Source organism: Neltuma alba, unplaced genomic scaffold (genome assembly GCF_004799145.2).
Source record: "Neltuma alba isolate B1F8T4 unplaced genomic scaffold, ASM479914v2 tig00004558_pilon, whole genome shotgun sequence".
NCBI lineage: Eukaryota > Viridiplantae > Streptophyta > Magnoliopsida > Fabales > Fabaceae > Neltuma > Neltuma alba.
This window is the reverse complement of record NW_021633765.1, coordinates 431747-453780: the sequence shown is the minus strand read 5'-3', so window position 1 is coordinate 453780 and position 22034 is coordinate 431747. Positions and strand designations below refer to the sequence as shown.

General features: G+C 34.2%; 1 protein-coding gene across 2 annotated transcripts in view; it reads left to right on the top strand.

The window, feature by feature from the left end:
• LOC114745211 (uncharacterized) overlaps positions 1-21360 on the top strand; it is a 92395-nt gene extending 71035 nt beyond the window's left edge. The window contains exons 5-10 of one of the 2 annotated variants that reach the window (XM_028933361.1): positions 17470-17553; positions 17860-17952; positions 19900-19983; positions 20085-20177; positions 20402-20488; positions 20597-21360. In XM_028933361.1, the coding sequence (XP_028789194.1) occupies positions 17470-17553; positions 17860-17952; positions 19900-19983; positions 20085-20177; positions 20402-20488; positions 20597-21162 (1007 nt within the window). In that variant the 3' untranslated portion in view covers positions 21163-21360. The remainder of the gene's footprint in view (positions 1-17469; positions 17554-17859; positions 17953-19899; positions 19984-20084; positions 20178-20401; positions 20489-20596) is intronic. The other variant, XM_028933360.1, reaches the window with a different exon arrangement.
• Positions 21361-22034: the final 674 nt, after the last annotated feature.

Here is a 22034-nt window from a genome sequence, read left to right as displayed (position 1 = left end):
GATCCTCGTCATAAGAATGCTGGTTGCTGCAAGGGGCCTTTTGTTGATTTGAAGTCACGGCATCAACTCAGTAGAAAAGCAAAGAAGATGGTTGAAAACGCCGTTGAAGTGATGCAAGCAAAAGATAACATTGGTCCACTGACATACTTGCCTGCTCTAGAGGGAGTGGGCTCTACTTCTGCTACAGGCAGTGAAAAGCTTCAATCAAGAAAGAAAATGAAGGAGGACATTGTCTTGGCATTAAGAGACCCCAACTTAAGGCGAATAGGGGTCTACGAGCTGGGCAGAGTGGGAAAAACCACTCTTGTTGGAGAAATTGCCAAACAAGTTAAAGATGACAAGTTGTTTGATGAAGTTGTCATGGCTAATATATCCCAAGCTGCAGATCTCGAAAGAATTCAAGATGAAATTGCAGATATTTTGGGTCTTCGCTTTGAGGAATCGAGCATACTTGGAAGAGCATCTCGCTTGAAGCAGAGGATTAAAGATGAGAAAAGTATCCTAGTCATATTGGATGATATTTGGGATGTACTTGAACTACATAAGCTTGGAATTCCTCTGAATGATCATAAGGGGTGCAAGCTATTGATGACTTCTAGAAATCTAGAAATATTGCAAAAAATGGAGACTCAAAAAGACTTCATGATAGATATTTTAAATCAAGATGAAGCTTGGAGCTTGTTTGAAGATATGGTGGGTGATGCTGTTAAAGATATTAGTTTACATGATGTGGCAACCCAAGTGGCCAAAAAATGTGCAGGCTTGATTGTTCTCATAGTGACAGTGGCAAGAGCATTAAAAAAAAAAAAGATTTTGATTCTTGGCAAGATGCCTTAAACCAGCTAAAGACAGTTGATAAGGAAGGGATGAATGAGAAAATTTATTCGGCTTTGGAGTTTAGCTACAATCATCTTGAAGGTGATGATGTGAAGGCACTTTTCTTACTTTGTGGATTATTAGGTCCGCAAATTCATGTTAAAAGACTTGCTGACATATGCTATGGGTTTGGGCATATTCAAGCAAATTTATAGTCCAAAAGATGCAAGAATTAAACTTCACAGGTTGATTGGTTCCTTGAAGGCATCTTGTTTGTTGCTCGAATACAACTCAAACAAAAAAGTTAAAATGCATGAAATTGTGCATGAAGTAGCGGTCTCAATTGCTTTAATAGATCAACATGTTTGCAAAATAAGGGGGGTGATGAGATGAAAAAATGGCCATCAGAGGAATTCCTTCAAAGATGCACTCAAATCATGTTAAAAAAGTGCCACATTCCTAAACTTCCTGAAAGTTTAGAGTGCCCTAATATTGAACTTTTCTGCTTGGATAATGAAAATCAATCTTTAAGTGTCCCAGATTCTTTCTTTGTGAGAATGAAAAACCTCAAAGTGTTAGATTTGACGTCCATGCACTTACCTTCTTTGCCTCAATCTTTTCATTCCCTTATTGACCTCCAAACACTTTGTTTATATAGTTGTGCTTTGGAAGACATCACCAATATTGGAATTTTAACGAACTTGCAAATTCTTTGCATGGACGGATCCTCTATAACAATGTTGCCTAGTGAATTAGGGCAATTGACCCCACTTAAAATGTTGGATTTGACCAATTCTGGAATTGAAATCTTCCCTCCCAACATTATATCAAACTTGACAAAATTGGAGGAGTTGTATTTGGGCAATACCTCCATCAAGTGGGACCAAGAAGATTCAAATGAGGAAAATAAACATGCTTCCCTTACTGAACTTAGGCATTTGACAAATTTGACTGCTCTAGAAATTCAAATCAAAGGGGCTTGGGTTCTACCAAGGAACATAATGTTTGACAAACTCGAAAGATACAAAATAGTGATAGGAGATATCTGGGAATGGTCTGATAATTATGAGGCCTCCAAAATACTGATGCTCAAGCTGGAGACTATCATTCATTTGGAGCATGGGATTAAAGAAATTATTAAACAAGTAGAGGATTTGTCTTTGGATGAAGTAAATGGAATCTTCAATGTTCTTTACGATTTGAATAGCGAAGGATTTCCTTTGTTAAAGCCCCTTCACATCCAAAAAAATGGGGAAATTCAACACATCATCCACTCAATGGAGGGAAAACTAATTAGTCATGTTTTCTTTCCAAAGTTGGAGACATTAATAATTCAAAATCTCAAGAAACTAGAGAAGATATGTCGTGGCTCATTTACGAATAATTCGTTTGCACAACTTAAATCCATCAAACTCAAAAGTTGTGACCAGTTGAAGTATCTTTTCTCAGTGTTGATGGTCAAAGCTCTTTGCCAACTTGTTGAGATCGAAGTTTCAGAATGCAATTCCATGAAAAAGATTGTATTTGGAGAAAACTCTTTACCAAACTCAATGACTGTTGATGATAATATTGAGTTCTGTTCGTTAAGATCCTTGACCCTAAAATATTTGCCAAGGATTGAGGATTTCTATTCTGGTTCGCTGATGTCTTTAACAACCAAACAGAGTTTGTCGCTCCAAAAATTAGGGCACTCTGAAAACCAAAAACATTGTTCTCAAGGAAGTCATGGAATATTAAACCTATAGGTGGCATCCAAAGAGAAAATAGGGCTGAAATTATCAGGAAAAATTTCAATGCCATGATAGTGATACAAGGAAATAGTATAATATAAAGGATTTCGAACTCAAGTAAGTGCTTGAATATCAGGAGTTAAAGAATTATGTGTACTCTTATTTTGATATTGTTGTGGGTAATAGTAGAGTGTGGATATCTGTGGGGTGGAAGCCTTCGGACAAGGGATAGATTATTGAACATAGATGGCAAGGCTAAAGGGCAGCCAGGAGTCGTAGGTTGTGGAGGGCTAATCCGTGATGAGCATGGCAATTGGTTGGGGGAATTTGTAAATAATATTGGAATTTGCAACGCTTTCATAGTGGAACTATGGGAATGTGGTCTGGGTTTTGGATGCCACACTCCCTGAGGTATAGGAGGGTTATAATTGAATCAGATTCTCCTCCAATTGTGTCCCTTTTAGAGGATCTGGCTCTGCATAATAAGAGGGAACAGGTTCTGGCCTGGGGACAGGTGTCTCAATGGTTATCTAATAATTGGGACATGTGTATAGTGCATGCTTACAAAGAAGGCAATATTTGTGCAGATTTGGTGGCTAACTCGAGTCTATCTCAAGAGTCAAGCGTGCAGTTGAGGATTTGCGTCAATTGCTATATAGAGATCCCTTGGGCTTTAAATGCCCTAGACTTGTTTCTGTTGATGACTAAATAATTAGGGCGGTTTGCCCCCCTTTTCATCAAAAAAGAAAAAAAGAATTATATGTACTACCTCCGGTTCTAAATATAAAAACTAGTTAATTAATTTGAATAGATTAAGGAAATAAGCTAAGTTAGTTATTTATAATAAATATGTGTTGTCTTTCCTAAATAATTCTTACTGATCAAATGTATCAGCTAAAACTATCATTATTACAAGGACTACTTTGAGAAAAAAAATACATAAATATGAGAGACAAAATAGATTAGGATCTTATATTTAGAATAAAAAATAAAAGTTAAATAAAATATTATATTAAAGACCAGAGATAGTATTTTCTTTCCTTTTTAAGGAACATATCTGTAGCCATAGATACTTATTAGGTGTTAAAAGTATGATTTTGGTGATTTTTAATGTAAATTCAGCTGTGTTTTAATCAATTGGCCAAGAGCAATGCCCCTACTTTCAGGCTTCGGGTTGTTTGTTCGCTATAAACGAAGGCCATGAAAGTCTTAAAAGAAGTAGCTAGTCTTTACTTGGAAAGATATAATCACAATTTACATGTTGTAAGATCCCCAAATCAAAATGAAATAGTTAAAATCATTTAACAATTACTCAAACGTCAATCAAACAAATGCTCGACGCAACTTTCAAGCAAACATGATCTTATTTCCTCCACTTTCAATTAACTTATTTTGCTTCTTGTCTTTTTGATGTTTAAATTTTTTTTTTGCAACACTGAAAAATATTTTGATTTAAAAATTCATTCAAACAAAAAAAATTATTAGCTATTTATATATAATATATATAGTATTAAAAATAAATGATAAATTAGATTGTATTTTTGGTGGAAAGACAGTATATATAATGTTTTTATATATTTTTTAAATTTTAAAGCGTTACAATATCTTACCCATTGTTTACATAAGTATTAGTGCCTTTTTTCTTTTCAGTTTTCGTCTCACCAACTGCCGTTATGTATATTATTTGCTGATCTTATGTTTGAGTTGTTCCGCAGCTAAATCAGGAAAATGGAGACTATTGTCACGACCATTGCTGAAAAAGTTGCAGAACCGATAGTAAACTACACTGTGGCACCTATTTCAAGGCAAGTGGGTTATTTGATTTTCTACAGAGACAATGTCGATAATCTCAAGAATCAAGTTGAGAAGCTGAAGAGAGTAAAGGACAACACCAGGAATGAGGTGGAAACAGAAAGAAGAAAGGGACGACAAATTCGTGACGCTGCACAGCAGTGGCTGAACGGAGTGGATGAAATTGTAAAAGCAGCAGAGCAACTTTGTGGCGATCCTCGTCATAGGAATGTCGGTTGCTGTAAGGGGCCTTTTCCTGATTTAAAGTCGCGCCATCAACTCAGTAGAGAGTCAAAGAAAATGGTTGCAGATGTTGATAAAGTAATGCAAGAAAAAGATGACATTGGTCCACTTACATTCATGCCTGGTCTAGAGGGGGTAGGCTCCACTTCTGCTACAGGGAGTGAAAAGCTTCAGTCAAGAAAGAAAATGAAGGAGGATATTGTCTTGGCTCTAGGAGACCCCAACTTAAGTCGAATAGGAGTCTATGGGCTTGGCGGAGTGGGAAAAACCACTCTAGTTAAGGAAATTGCTAAACAAGTTAAAGATGAGCTGTTTGACGAAGTTGTTATGGCTAATATATCCCAATCTGCAGATCTTGAAAAAATTCAATGTGAAATTGCAGATTTTTTGGGTCTTCGTCCCCTTGAAGAAACGTCCATAAATGGAAGAGCAGATCGCCTCAGGCAGAGGATTAAAAATGAGAAAAATATCCTAATCATATTGGATGATATTTGGGCAATACTTGAATTAGACAAGCTTGGAATTCCTTCTAATGATCATAAGGGTTGCAAGCTATTGTTAACTTCCAGAAATCTGGATATATTACAAGAAATGGAGACTCAAAAACATTTCTTGATTGATGTTTTGAATGAAGAAGAAGCTTGGATGTTGTTTGAAGATATGGTGGGTGATGTTGTTAAAGATGTTAGTTTGCGTGACGTGGCAATCCAAGTAGCCCAAAAATGTGCAGGATTGATTGTTCTAATAGTGACAGTGGCAAGGGCACTAAAGAATAAAGATAATATTGATGCTTGGAAGGATGCCTTGAACCAGCTGAAGATTGTTGATAACGAAGGAATGACTAAGAAAATTTATTCACTTTTAGATTTTAGTTACAATCATCTTGAAGGTGATGATGTGAAGGCACTTTTCTTGCTTTGTGGATTACTAGTTCCAGAAACTAATGTTGAATACTTGTTGAAATGTGCTATGGGTTTGGGCATATTCAAGCAAATTTATACTTCAAAAGATGCAAGACTGAAACTTCACAGGTTGATTGGCTCGTTAAAGGCGTCTTGTCTGTTGCTCGAAAACAACTCAAACACAGAAATTAAAATGCATGACATTGTACAGGAAGTAGCAGCCTCAATTGCTTCAAGAGATCAACATGTTTGCAAAATTGGAAAGGTTGATGAGCTATGGCCATCAGAGGAATTCCTTCAAAGATGCACTCAAATCAGGTTGGAAGGGTGTCGCATTCCCAAGCTTCCAGAAAGGTTAGAGTGTCCTAATATTAAACTTTTCTACTTGGATAATGAGAATGACTCTTTAAGTGTTCCAGATTCTTTCTTTGAGGGGATGAAAAGCCTGAAAGTGTTAGATTTGACTCGCATGTACTTACCTTCATTGCCCCAATCTTTTCATTACCTTAGTGACCTTCAAACACTTTGTTTGGATCAATGTGCTTTGGAAGACATGACCAATATTGGAGCTTTAGCAAATTTGCAAATTCTCAGCCTTTATGGATCTTCTATGACAATGTTGCCTAATGAATTAGGACAATTGACTCATCTTAAAATGTTGGATTTGACTCATTCTGGAATTGAAATCTTCCCTGCCAACATTATATCAAAATTGACCCAGTTGGAGGAGTTGTATTTGGGCAACACCTCTATCAAGTGGGAAAATGAAGATTCAATTAAGGAAAATAAACATGCTTCCCTTACCGAACTCAGGCATTTGATAAACTTGACTGCTTTAGAAATTCAAATCAAAGGGGCTCGGGGTCTGCCAAGGAACATAATGTTTGACGAACTCGAAAGATACAAAATAATGATAGGAGATATCTGGGAATGGTCTAATAATTATGAGGCCTCCAAAATATTGATGCTCAAGCTGGAGACTACCATTTTGGAGCATGGGATTAAAGAAATTATTAAACAAGTAGAGGATTTGTCTTTGGATGAAGTAAATGGAATCTTCAATGTTCTTTACGATTTGAATAGCGAAGGATTTCCTTTGTTAAAGCACCTTCGCATCCAAAATAATGGGGAAATTCAACACATCATCAACTCAATGGAGAGAAAACTAATTAGTCATGTTTTCTTTCCAAAGTTGGAGACATTAATTCTTCAAAATCTCAAGAAACTAGAGAAGATATGTCATGGCTCATTTACCAATAATTCGTTTGCACAACTTAAGTCCATCAAAGTCAAAAGTTGTGACCAGCTGAGGTATCTTTTCTCTGTATTGATGGTCAAAGCTCTCTGCCAACTTGTTGAGATCGAAGTTTCAGAATGCAATTCCATGAAAAAGATTGTATTTGGAGAAAGCTCTTTGCCAAACTCAGTGACTGTTGATGACAATATTGAGTTCTGTTCGTTGAGATCCTTGACCCTACAATATTTGCCAGGGATTGAGGATTTCTATTTTGGTTCGCTGATGTCTTTAACAACCAAGCAGAGTTTGTCGCTCCAAACTAACGTTCCGTCATATTTTTTCAATGCGAAGGTACTTGTCTTATTCTTATATTGTATTTTCTCCACTGTGCGTACATACATTTTTGAAATAATAAGATAATACTATAAATAATAATGAAAGCATAATATATAAAATCTTCTTAGGAAAACAAGTTTCAAATTTAACCATATATGTGCATGATGCCACTTGATTACGGGATCAATTAATTCTAACCAAAACATTATCCGCTGTATGATTGAAATTTTCAACATTTCCACCTTTTTTTGCCAACAACATTTTCACTGTTCTCATTATTATTTTGGTGTTTTTCTTTCCTTGTACCATGGTCAAATTACTAATAAATGATATGAAATTGAAAATTGTTGGCAATTAAAAAGAAATAAAATTCAAAACCACTTTGATCATGTTTGCAAATGTTAAAGGAAAATGAATATATGGAGCATTATAGTATGAAACGATTGGTAAATTTTGCATTTGATAAATTATAAATTATAATTTAGTTATTTAATTTTCATAGAATGACTCATGAGATATAATATATAAATTTTCGAACAACAAACATTTTCAAGCACTATTTTATTATACGAGCATGAGATCAGATTTTTGGGCCAAATAAGATTAATAACATCATCATTATTTAGTTAACTTGATTAATTCTCGATATTGTCATCATGATTATACAAGTAATTCATTTATTCATTTACTACAATAACAATAAAATATTGTTTCTACAGGTGAAGTTTTCTAATTTGGAGACTTTGAAGTTGCGTTCGATCCATGTAGAAAATATTTGGCAAGATGATCACCTTTCTGTAACCAATTGTTTTCACAAGTTGGCTAAGCTGAGTGTGGAGGAGTGTAGCACCTTGAAGTATTTATTCTCTTCCTCTGTGGTTAGCAGTTTCTCAAACCTTGAGGAACTTGAAATAAGAGAGTGTGAGATGATGGAGGAGATAATTGCTACAGAGGGGAGAAATGGTGCTGCAATTGAAGAGGTTATAGCTTATACGATTTCTGCATCTTATATCATATTTAATTAAGTGCCGAGTCATTAAACATCAAATATTTGCTCTTGTATAGCTGCCATCGTTTATTATGTGGACTTACAAGTTGCGCATGATCACAGGTTGGGTTTCCAAAGTTGGAGACTGTCGTAATAAGCAACATGAAAAGGTTAAAGAAAGTATGGTACTACCAATTTGAAGGGTTGAAGACTATGGAGGTAAATAATTGTGAGCAACTTGAACATATTTTCCCATCTGATATGCACACAACATTTGGAAGAATGGAGACATTGAAGGTTAGTGATTGTGGTTCCGTAAAAGAGATATTCAAATTACCGAACAATGAAATCATTAGTGAAGAGGACACACAATTGAAGAACCTGCATCTGCTTCGCCTACCGAAGTTGAAACAAATATGGAGAAAGGACCCCCAAGGAAATTTCCGCTTTGACAATCTCCAAAATGTCCATGTTGAAGAATGTGATAACTTAGACTATCTCTTCCCACTTTCAGTCGCCCTTGATCTTCATCAACTCGAAAAACTCATAATGCATTCTTGTGGAATGAATGAAATTGTAGCGAAGAAAGAGGAAATAGCCACATTTCACTTTGATCGGTTAAACTCCTTGGAGATTTGGAACATGCATCGACTTGACAGGTTTTATAGTGGAAATCACAGTTTAACGTGCCCATCATTGAGAATGTTATGCGTCTTCAACTGTCCAAAATTGAGGTTATTAGGGAGACAGAGTACAAGAAACCATAGCAAGAGTGGTGATGACCGAAATCCGCATCCCTCTATGCAAGATCCTCTCTTCTTGATTGAAGAGGTATGGTCATCAGATTTTTATTCATCTCAGAAATATATATCTAACTTGTTATAAAGTAGTAGCTTTTCCTTTCAACTAGTTCGTGTGTCAACTTTCTAATATATTTCTTATGGAAAATATATATCGTATGGTTTGAAGGTAAGGAAAAACTATATTAATATGTTTCAGAAGATAATTAAATGAAAAAAGGAAAAATGCATGGACTTTTACATGAAGCTTTTTGCTTTTCAGGGACATACCCAAATGTGCCTCTTTGGTCATGGGTAAATATTTCTTATTGTATTCTTTTGGTGAGTAAACGTCTCGTATTGTTATTATATGTAGGAGAAAATAATGAAGCTGTATGTTATGTTTCAGGTGATTCCGAAGTTGGAACTATGGGAAGTAAATAACAAGGAGGCCATAATGATGTTGGAAGACCCACAATGGAAGGACCGTTATTTGAGTAAATTGAAGAATCTTCGAATGTCTGATTTTGACAACAAAACAGCAGCAACTTTTCTGGACTCAATTGCGCAAAAGGCACCAAACTTGAAAACTCTACTTGTCCAACATGGTTCCTTGAAAGAGATATTCCAACACAAAAGAGTTGCATATGAGGAAGGCAAGAATGAAATCAAGACCCAGCTTGAAGTTTTAGCTCTGTATAATCTACAATTGGAACACATATGTAGAGAAAGATGCAAGATCGACCCAATTCTTGAGGTTCTTGAATTTTTAAATGTGACAGAATGTGCCAATTTGAAAACTTTGGTTCCTTCCTCCGTCACTTTTTCCCACCTGACATATTTGGAGATTGAAAAGTGTAATGGATTGATAAGCTTAATTTACTCATCAACTGCAGCAAGTTTGGTCAATCTTCAAGACATAAAATTAAAAGAATGCAATTCACTTGAAGAAATAGTGACGCATGGGATGAACGAGGAAAGAGATGAAATTGTATTTAGAAGTTTGAGAACTATAGCATTGGAAAGCTTGCCAAGGCTCAATAGTTTCTCATCTAGCAGTCAATGCTCCTTCAGGTTCCCACTGTTGAAGAAATTTGTTGTGAGGCAATGTCCAAGGATGAAAACCTTCTGTGAAAGAGCAACAAGAACGCCAATGCTCAGAAAGGTAATAACGAAAGAGGGGAAAGACGAAGAATGGTGGTGGGAAAGTGACTTGAACAGAACAATAAAAATGGTCCATGGGAGTAAGGTACGTTTCTTTTCGGTGTGTTGTTTAACAGCTCTTCATTGCCATTCTGTTGTAACTACTCCTTTGCTTGCAGATTCAATTCCGTGATGTGGAGCATCTTGATTTATCCTTGTATCCTGAGCTAATAGACTATTGGAGCAGTCCCATTGATAATAAAATATTCTGTAATTTGAAATCTCTGGCGGTCGAACATTGTGACTTTTTATCAGATGTTCTTATTCCTTCGAATTTGCTGCGAGCCTTGGGGAACTTGGAAGAAATTCACGTAAAAGACTGTGATTCACTAGAAGTTGTGCTTGAATTTGATGCAGCAAAAGAAGAGGCAATATCAGAGAAAGGGGCGAGTCATCTGCGAAAAATCTGCCTATCTAATCTGCCTAAGCTCCAATACATATGGAAACCAAGTCTCGGAGGGAAAAGGGAAGAGGATGAAGTTCGAGTCCAATGTCAACAGCCTCTGTCTTTTCTTGCTAAGGTATGCTTTAGTTTCTTTCATAAAGTAAGATAAAGATGCTATTGTTTTACTCTTCTTTTGTTTCTTATGTTATCAAAAGGTGAAAGATATTCTGTTTGTTCTTGAAAACATATCTCAACTATAAATTCTTGAAAGTTCAGCTTTTCTGTTTAGTTTTGGATGATTACAACCAAAGTGTGTAATTATTGTTAATGTTAACGGGAAACCAATCTTTACATGAGAAAAAATGTGGCAAGGTACCAAACTATATAATTCATCTAAAATAACATAGAAGTAGAAAAAATGCAAGGAACAACAATTTTATTTTTTTCAGTCACATTTTTCTCTGCCAATTAAATTATGTTGAAGAAGTCAATAAGCTCTCGAGAATAATCTTGTAGAGTCCTTTCACAGTTGAATCTTGAATACATTGAAACAGCTTTAAAACTAGTTGGCAAAAAAATAGCGTTATTTGTACCAAGTAATTTGCGCATGTAATATGAAATATTCACACACCATTTGGTAAATAAAAATCTATAATCTATCTCTACTTTTCCTCAACTATGGATAGTGTGATTTGTTGAGAGTTTTAATAGATTATATATATATAGGTTATAATTTATAACAAATAACTGTATGTTGGCGCTGCATTCATAGCCTAGTTTAGAAGCCATGATGCCCATTGCATAGCCTTGCTCTTCTTACACTTGTGCTTCACAGCATGATTTATGAACTCTAAGCATAGCCTTGTGTTTTTTGTTTTATGCGGCGTTGAAGTGCTGAGAAATATATATTTATAAAATGATTTTTAATACATGAGATATGGGGGGGGGGAAGTAAAAACACTATTTAAACGTTCTATGAGGCATATAAATTATATATTTCTTTTAATTAAATACCTTATATAATAAATTTTAATATTTTGAAATTTTAAACAACCACTAAACGAAGGTTCATAAATCATATTGTCATCTTTGCTATCGGTGAGAAGACATGAGGCAAAATGAAGATGAGCTGGTTCTGTATTTTGCTTTTTCTAATGTAAGAGTCTTTTAATAGCCTAAATATTATTAGTGTTTAGAATATTTAAAAAAAGTTCAAAAAATATTTAAAAAATTAGAGCAGTAAATCCAGCAAAACGATGTGAAATTAAAATTAACTAATTGAGACAGAAAAAATGTAATTGCGTATGTTATTACTACCAATCAATCAAATAATTTCTATTATAAAAACATGACAACTGTACATGCGGGTTTCCCAGATAAAAACTATGATTTTCTTTATTAATGCTACCTGTCAAGTTCATATCATTGGTTTCCCATGTACCTATCATGGTTTTGTTGAACATTTTGATAAGGATACAAGTAACTGGATACAATGAAGTGACATAAACAATCAAAATTTATCCAGTATTATACCATTTGCCCTAGGAATATTAAGCCTCATACAATTCTTTTTCTGGCTAAATGGGCTTGTGGACTGCACAAAACCACTTAACACGGACGCACAAATGCCGGAAGCAATCACTGACCCAATCTGTATGCCTTCAATTTTTGAAAACTTGCCGAACAACGTGGCGTGGGCTTGACTTGTTCCAAACAGAGTTTACTTGTTCTTTTGCCAGAAACAGAGTTTGCTCAAATTATGCATTTGTTTTGATCAAACTTATCCCAAGTATGGTTTATGACTAACAGTGAAACTATTGAGTTCATAGCAGGTACTTCTACCCAAACTGGAAACAATAATAATAGAAGACTTGCAAAACTTGGAAACAATATGGCACCCTGTCCTAACTCCGAATTCCATGGGTAGCTTTGAGACATTGAAAGTGAGAAAGTGTCAGAAAATTCAGCATATATTTCCAATATACATGAACGGAGTATTTGCAACTCTGCAGACGTTGAAGGTTAAAGACTGCAACTCAGTGCAGGAAATTTTCCAGTTGGGTGCCAAGGAAATGTGCAGTGGAGATGACACAACACGGCTCAAGAATATAACCTTGCTTCGATTGCCAAAGCTGAAACAAATTTGGAGCACAGATCGTCAATCTAGTCTTCACTTTAATAGTCTGCAAGTTGTGCGTGTTGAAGACTGTGGAGATTTAGATTACCTTTTTCCATTCTCCATAGCGAAGCGCCTACCTCAACTGGAAGCAATTACAATAAAGAGTGCTGAAAAGATGAAGGAAATTGTTTCCAAGAGAGAAGAACCCTTAGATAATCTCGTCAAATTTGAGTTTAGTCAGCTAACCTCAATGGTGCTTTGGGATTTACAAGATTTGCAAAGATTTTGTGCTGGAAATCATAGCTTATCTTGTTCATCATTGAAAGAATTAGATGTCTACAATTGTCAGAAATTGAAGCTGTTCAAGACACAAGATACAAGTAACCAAGGAAGACTTTCTGATGACAATCTCTATGTCTCAATGCAACAGCCTCTTTTCACACTCGAAGAGGTAATGCTCGTATTTTTAAAAAAATAACTAATTAATCTTTTTATGTGTTTGTTTGTTTGTGAAGGGTGTGCCCAAGCATAATTGGGCTCTAGGAGAGGTCGTTAAATAGACTTAGGTCTATATTACTCATTAATATCTCTATTTTTTTTTTCAGTTTTTGCAGTTGCAAAATCATTTATAAAATTTTTATCATGGGTGAGTAGTTTTTTTTTTTTTGCCAATTTAAGTAATTCTAACATATTACTTTCAATTGACAGCATTGCAAATCCATGCAATATATCTTGTAAAATGGCATTTTAATTTGCAAAAACTTCTGTCAGCAGCAACAACTATTACATTATTAATTGCAAATATAATATCTTAAAACAAATGCATGCAATTAGAATATAATATATTTTTTATATGGTATAACAGTTCTATAGGGGTTTTAGTTTTTTTTTTGGGTCAAAACTTTCATCAATACCCTCAATTCAGAAAATAAAACAACGCCGTCAACATCATAATATTCACCGAAGCTTAAATATTTTTTTATAAATATTAATGCAATTTTTCTAATATCTTTATTGTTAATTTTTATGATAATTTTTTATTTCTTTTACTTTTTGCTAGTTACCACTTACATTACCCTAATCTAATACATTTTTTTTTATTAGGAATTAGTTTTGGTGCTCCTCAAGTGCTCACCATATCTGGACCATCTAGATCTGATTTAGATGTCCAGATTTAATTTTTTTATTTTTAATTTAATATAGAATCGAAAATAAAAATAATATCTTAACTATCATTTTTTTGAAAAATAATTTTTTATTTAAAAATGAAAAAATTAAATTAAATCTAGATATGAATGATCTAGATATGATGAGTCCGAAACTCGTTCCTTTATTTACCGTGGCCTACTACATAAAAACATTAATAATACCTATATTTAATGCGTGTTTTGTATGCAAATCACACACACAGCAGAGCCTTGTAAAGAGTGGGGCTCTAGGCCGTTTCCTGTTAGGCCTCACACTCCCTTAGGCTTTGTTGCCTTTTTGTTTTTAATACCTCGAACGCATTTTATAATATTTATGCAGTTTCTAAAGTTCCCTTCAATTATAAATATGATGCATGTTACGCAATTATATTCTTGAGTATGGTATTATTACTTATCGACTTCTACTACATTGTTCGGAAATAAAGATTTAATGAACTCTCAAGGAGCACCATGGATTCCTGTAAATACTACGGTTAAAACATACCAAATGTTTCCCCTAGTGATCAACTCTTTTCCTTGGATGGCGTAGGTGATTGAGAACCTAGAGAGCTTAGGTCTAAACAATGAGGATGCTAGCATGGTATTTCAATCGCAAGTTCCAAGAAACCAACTTCCCAAACTCAACTTTCTACGGTTGTACGAATTAGATGATGCCCAAGCTACTTCTCCATATTGGTTTCTCCAAAATATATCTTCTCTTGAGGGGCTATTCATTCAAGACTATTCTTTCAAGGTGATATTCCCAGAAGAAAGGCCTCGAGATGAGAATGGAGAAATTGAGATTAAAACACAAATCAAGAAGTTGACACTGTATAAATTGAATGAACTCCAGCATATATGCAGAGAAGGATGCCAATTGGACCCGGTTCTTGTTGTATGTTTTGTTGTTTTTTTAAATTAACGGAAACTAATCATGACATAATGAGCGTCAGAATATCATGTATACGTAATATCCTCCAGTGGCAATATCTTTTTACATAGTATGAAAGCTATTTGAAAATAATGGCAAATTTATTGTTCAATGTGATTTAATTTGATGTTTCTTGGTATGGCTTGTTTTGATTGAAGGAAAAATATTTCTTGCAGACATGGAGAAAATTTAATCGTTCTTTCTGTATGAACTCCATTTGATTTTCTTCTCATGAACAGAAAACGTCGTTGCACAACATTTAGAAAAGCCGATTTTTATATTGTTTAGTTTGCATTGATTCCCTTCTATTTTCCACTTCAAAAGAGTGCGAGCACAAGCAGAGCGTCGAGCTACGAGGAAGATGGATCAGAATCTGCAAGCACAAGCAGAGCGTCGAGCTACGAGGAAGATGGAGCAGAATCAAAGGCTAACGAGATTGATGATTCAGGGAAGCAAGAAATGCACAAACACACTATTCCACACACAGGTACTGATTAACACTGTATGATCTTTATACTGCTCTCTAGTTAATATTGGCTTTAATTTTGTTTTCTTACAGAGTCTGGTGACATTCTATATTACTGCTCTCTAGTTAAACTTACTTTATTATTGCTGCAACCTCATATCTTATTCTGTATTTATTTGTTCATATATTGACACTCAAAAGATATATTCATCACCTAAAAGCAAAACTCAACCCACAGTCACTCAGTCTTCACATACATTATACTCCTATTTAAACTTCCCTTCCCTTCTCTACTCTGAATCCGATACTACACTCATTAGGACAGGGGGCTTTGGGTTCAAAAACCATCTCAACAATTCACACATATAACACCAAATTTTGCTCTTAGGAAGCTCAAACTATGCTTCAAAAGAAGTAGATTTCTATCGGCCCCATCATTCCCAAATAGCAACCATTGAAGAAAATAGAGATGGGGGAAAGGTTTAGGAGACTCACCTTGTCATAAAATCAGTGCTGCATGTGGGTACCGTGCCCTCCTTCTTCCCCGGTGTCCTATGCTGCTTCTCTCTCACTCTGTTCCGTTCCACAATGTGAGTGAAGTGAGGAGCTATTGGATCGACCAAGATCCACGCAAATCTGAAACTCATCTTCATTCTTAGACGGGGCACGTCTTAGGCTTCATACGTTGGGCTTTAATATTAACCCAAAATCACTTTTGGGCTTGGGGTGATGAATTTATTATTATTTTACCCCCTTCTTATTAGTACTTAATTATCAAATGAAAAAATTAATCCTTAATACTTTTGAAGGTTTTTCTTAATGAGCTTATTTTTATGGTTGTTCAGATATTATAACATTGTTTTGTGTTCCCCAATATTATGCAGCCCAATATAATTAAAATTTTAACTCTTTCATGCCTATTAAAATATATTATTTTTTGCCAACGTATTAAAATCTATTAGATGAATGATAACATAAAATAATCCGTTGTAATTGGAAATCTATACATCGGTTATGATTGATGGCAAAGACAGTATTTTTTTTTCTTTTTTACTTTTTCGATGAAGAAAAATATTTAATTTTAACTTGCCAAATCTTGTAAATTTATTTATTAATTTATTTTTGCTGAAACTTGTGATGAAGAGATGAATGAGACCACTCAAATACCATCAGCTGAGCCTAGTGAAAGCACATTAATTCAAACCTCTGTTCAGGAAACAGGTATATTAATCATATTATGTGGTTTCTATTTGCCACAAATCATACTAATGAAGTATGATCTTTGTTTTACAATCTCCAAGTTACGTTTTTTATTTTTTTGGCCTTAATATGTCTTCTTGTTTCAATTGCTATAAGAATTGCTCCTGAGTTTCAACTCTATTATTTTAGTTTGATTTGTAATAACTTGTTAATGGAATGAGTTTGGATGCTCATCACTCTTGGTAAGCACCCAAACTCATCAAATCTAAACCGTTTAGATCTGATGTATTTCTTATTAATTGTTAAGCATCTCTATTTCTCATTAATTAATATTTCAAGCTCTGTAGCATGTAAATGAAAATACATTAAAGAAATTACGTGATCCAAAAATATACTTCTAACATGAATTGGACCAGTCAAACTATAAACTCCTATAGTAGCTAAAAGCAGAGCAACTTTTTCTTTTTTCCATTTTCTTTTAGAATGAAGAATTTCTCTCCCCAAAATATAAATCATCCTTTTTTTCTAAATTTCATTTGACTTGTTTATGTAGTTGTTGATCCACCTTTACAAGCTTTGGAGACCATGATCTCATCAGTAAAAAATGAAGGTACTGATCTTTGTTTTCAATTTCTTGTTTCATGACATTTTGGGTTTACTCTACTCTCTAGCTTAATTATTGAATATAAATTCTTTTGATTATGAGTGAGCTAAAATCTAATAGAAGAAAGAAGACCACACAAATATCTAAGTGGTAATATATTTAATCAAGCCACAACTTCTAAAATTATTGGCAGCCAAAATGTAATGAATTTTTCCTTTTTTTTTTATTAGATGGAACTAATTTACTTTTATTTTTGCAAATTAGTGCCATTTGGTTTACAGAGTTTTATTGTTTTTTCCCAAAAAAAATTGTGTAGCTCTTCAAAATCAAGAGATGTATGATATTAGCTTTGAAAGGCCATTGGTTCAATCAACCAAACTAGCTCTAAGCACTACCACAGTTCATGACGCAGGTACTTGCTACTTGTATTCTTTTGTAGACTATATAATATGCATATCAAATGATGCAAAAATATGGCTCTAATATGTAAATGACTCCACTATATAGTACTTTCTGGTTTATTAATTGCTTCTATAAATTGGAATGCAGTAGATGGATCACAGGGTTTACAAATTCATCCAAGTGAAAATTTGCTCGTCCAGGACACAGCATTTATTCTCAATGATAACGAAGAAAGTAATATTGTTTTTCTAAGAAATTAATTTTATTTATCTTTTCCAAAATTATTGTGTTGTTATATTTTTTCTATGTTTTTCTCTCAAAAATAAACTTGGTTGTTCAGATATTGGGACTGAAGAGATGCATGGAACCATTCAAAAACTATCGTTTCGAAATGCTAGAGACATGTTAATCCCTGTCTCAGTTCAGGACATAGGTATGATTAGTGCATTTTATTCATTTTGGAAGGAAAAAAATCTGTAATTTGTCAATATCTTCTGATTTTTTTTTTCCTTTTTGGTTTGTTTTACTTATTTTGTGTAGCTACTGGGACTCATGTGACGCAAGAGAGTATTGATAAACCCTTCGTTCAAGCTACAAGAACCGCATGGGACATTACCATAATACAGGAGAAAGGTTTAATTTAATGAATCTGGTTTTATTTTCTCACAATTTACCATAACTTTTATAAAACTTATTTGTTATATATGTGTGTGTATATATTAAAAGTTATAGAAGTATTTGGATATAGTGATTCTAACTTTTTATTGTATTTATTGAAATCAAGTAGAAGAATTATACGACTCAGATATTCACCTCGGTAAGAATCTGTTCAACCATACCATAACTTCTATGGCTGCAGACTACCAAAAAGGCAATAATTTTTTCTTTACTTTTTGAAGAGGAAAATTATTTCACTTTTCCTAAAATCTTATGTAATTCTATTTTCTAATTTCTCTGAGAAATTATTTTTCCAGTTGTTGGGACTCAAGAGGGGAAAGAATCCAAGAGTAAGTTCTCAATTCATGATGCTCAAAATGTATTGAGTCCTACCGTGCTATATGATACAGGTATTCTTATCATGTTATTTTGTAGTCTCTAAGTTTTGGCGAAGGATCAATCACTACCTGTAGAAGCTTTTTTCTTAAGGTTTTTTCGTACAAGCTCTAATGCAATACTTCCGGTGTTGTTTTCAAGATTGTGCATTATTTTACTTCACCAAGATTATATTGCACATTATTTTAGCTTCCTTTACTTCTCTTTTTAATTACGCAGCTTTCATTGGTCCGTCTAGCGATGTTTAATAACTCGTTAGTTTTTATGGAGATCTCCCTTTTATTAACTAATTAATTTTTCAAATACTCTATTGTGTGAATTGAAATATATTAGGAAAATTAATTAGATGATCCAGAAGCATTCTACAAATGTTTAAAACTGATTTGCTATGTTTAATAGTTCTCTTGCACAGTAATCACTGGTTTAATTGATTGATTCTTCTAAGTTATTTTTATTTGAACTGAAACATATCACTCCTCTAGTCCTTAATATATGATTTATTTATAAAATAGGTCTTATATTTAGAATCAGAAGAGTAATACTTAATAATTTATTTCAACAAGAATCTGTTCAACCAAGTTACAATGGTCTTACAATACAAAAAATAAGGCGTTTTCTACTTTTTGTGAAATGTAATTCATTTTAGTTTTTATAATATTGTATCATCATTTTCTCTTTTATTTTTTTATTTTTTTTTTGAATTAATTGAGTTTTATGCTCTAAGCGCTACGACATTCATGGTTGTTTAGATATTGTAACATTGTTTTGTGCTCCCCAATATTGTGCAGCCTTATGTAATTAACATTCCAACCCTGTTTCATATGTATTAGAAACCGTAAGACGAATCAGAAGACCTAGAAATTCATTGTATGTGAAATCTTGCCCATCCATATCACATCGGATCAGTTGTGATTGATGACAACGACAATAACTTTTCCTTTTTACAATTCTTAAGGAAGTAAATATTCAATTTTAAATTGCCAAATCTGGTAACATTTATTTTCTTTTCTCTTTTTTTTCTTCCTGAAATTTGTCTTTTTAGCCATTTGGACTGAAGAGATGAATAAGGCTATTCCAACACCATTTGCTGAAGCTGTTGAAAGCACATCAACTCATACCTCACTTCAAAGACAGTTGGCTCCAGATGCTGAGGACATGTTCATCATTACCTCAGTTCAAGACATAGGTATTGATTAATGTGTTTTATACATTTTGGAAGGAAAAATTATGTGTATTTTGCCAAAATCTTCTCATCCTAACTTCTTTCCTTTTTGGTTTACTTTATGTAGCTTTGGGAACTCGTGTGACGCATGAGAGCATTGACAAACCCTTTGTTCAAGCTACACAAAATGCATGGGACATTGCCATAGTACAAGAGAAAGGTTTCATTTAATGAATCTGGTTTTGTTGCTTCCAAATTTGCGATATCTATTCCCTAGACTTCTTTGTTATGTTAATATGGTTATAGAAATTTTTGGATTAATTAATAATTCTAACTTTTTTATTGTATTCATTGAAATCAAATAGAGGAATTACATGACTCAGACATTAATCTTAGTAAGAATTTGTTCAACCAGATCACTACTTCAATTGCTGCAGACAACAGCGAAAGTAATGTATTTTTTCACTTGTTGAAGGGGAAAATTATTCGAATTTTTCCAAAATCTTGAGTCATAGTATTTTCTAATATTTCAATGAAATTATTTTTCCAGCCGTTGGGACTCCAGAGGTGTATGAATCCAAGGGCAGATTCACAGTTCATGATGCTCAAAATGTAGCGAGTCATTCCATGGTCGACGGTGCAGGTATTGATATCATATTATATCGTAGTCTCCACGTTAGAAGTTTTCCCTTAATTTTTTATTTACAGGTTCTAATACTTCAGGTTTTGTTTTCAAGATTCTACTCTGTTTTATCTCCCTTTACTTTGTTGTTGTAGTGATGTTTCTCATTAATTTGTACGGGAATCTCCCTTCTATTAATTAATTAATTTTTATAACTTTCTGTTGTATGAAATGAAATGTATTAGGAAAATCGGATGGCTCAGAGATAGTTCTGGGAAATAACTTATCCCGTGGAACTACAAACTCTGCAATAACGGCTGAAAACAGAGCACGTAAGGCATTCTAGTCCTTTCAGAAGCAAGAAAATAACTTTTTCTTTATTCTTTTTTCAAAAACTAAGTCATCATACTTCCTGATTTTACTTATGCTTATTTAATCAGCTAATGATCGAGCTCCTTCACAAGCTTCAGAAGCTCCATCTTCATCAACTCCCCCAGATGTTTGCAACAGCTTTAAGGAATTGGACATTTCCGTACAGTTGCTCCCATATTTGGAGGCTGGGGTGAAGAAACATCCTCAAGTTCTTAATTGGCTCACCACAAAGCGACGAAGAGTGTTTGCTTCCTCCTTCCTTTCCTTATTTGCTGAGGTGACTCGTATTTTGAGGACCACTCGGAGAATGAACTTAACAGAAGATGATCGAAACTACGTCAGACAGTGTTGCGCAGAGTTACAAGGCGTTGGCTTTGATGATCGCTGGATCAGTTATGTGCACAGACGCATTGAGGAATGTGGAGATGAAGAAGACCTGGAGATGAAGGTTGAGGAGGTTGAAGATCAACTCGAGTCCATCAACAAGGAGTTAGCTTCTATGGAGGAATCCTTAGTGTTGTTGCGTGACAGGTCCAGTAGGCTGCATGGTTATATATGTTTATCTACGCTGATAAATGCATTATTTATCATCTTATTCTTCATCATTATATATGTTTATCAGAAGAAAAATTGATATTTGAAGAAGGTACGGTGTGGCGTTATTGAAAATTGGGGGAAAAACAGAAGAAAGCAGAGAAGTAGATAAGTTACAAGGAGCCGAGGATTAATTGGAATCATCCATCTCCATGCTTGAGTTTTGTACTTCTTTCATTTCGTGGATGCTAAAACAGAACATTTTGATATTTTTCTTACCACAGAACTTTTCAGTCTTTGTGGTGCTGTTTCTTTCTTGTTCATGTGATCTTTTACGGAACCATTAAAGAATCTGCTGTGATCTCCCGATGCGTACTTACCTGCATATCAAGTGTTGATAATTTGATCTTTTCTTTTTCCTTACTTTTATTTTGTGATTGTGGGTCTGTGTGATCACTTCAAGTCTGAGATTCGAATTTATATGTTTCTGTGTGATGTCTTTGGATGAGATGAAGACACAGAATATTGCAGTATCAGTAGGGAAAGATTCGGCTTACCATTCTTAATATGATGGTGGATTGTCACGTTATATATAAAATGGTCCAGTGGCACATTAATTGATTTTCAGTTAAGAAGCAATATCTTCAAGCTTACGTGGTATTGTTCTTGATGATGTACACGTGTGTGCATGTGATTTGGTCAGACCCCATGGATCATATTTACTTAATATTTACATATCCCAACATAGAATTTACTGTAAAGCTGCACTGGAAAATGGATGATACAAGCACTTATTGGTTCAATGGATGACTGAGTAAATTATTCTACTCAAGATCTGTTATTAGTATTGCAATAGGGCATGCTTTCTATAATATAGACAAGAGACGAGTACAAATCTGAAATAATAAATTATACTACCTACAGTCCTTAATATAAAAGTTATTTAACTAATTTGAATAGATTAAGAAAATT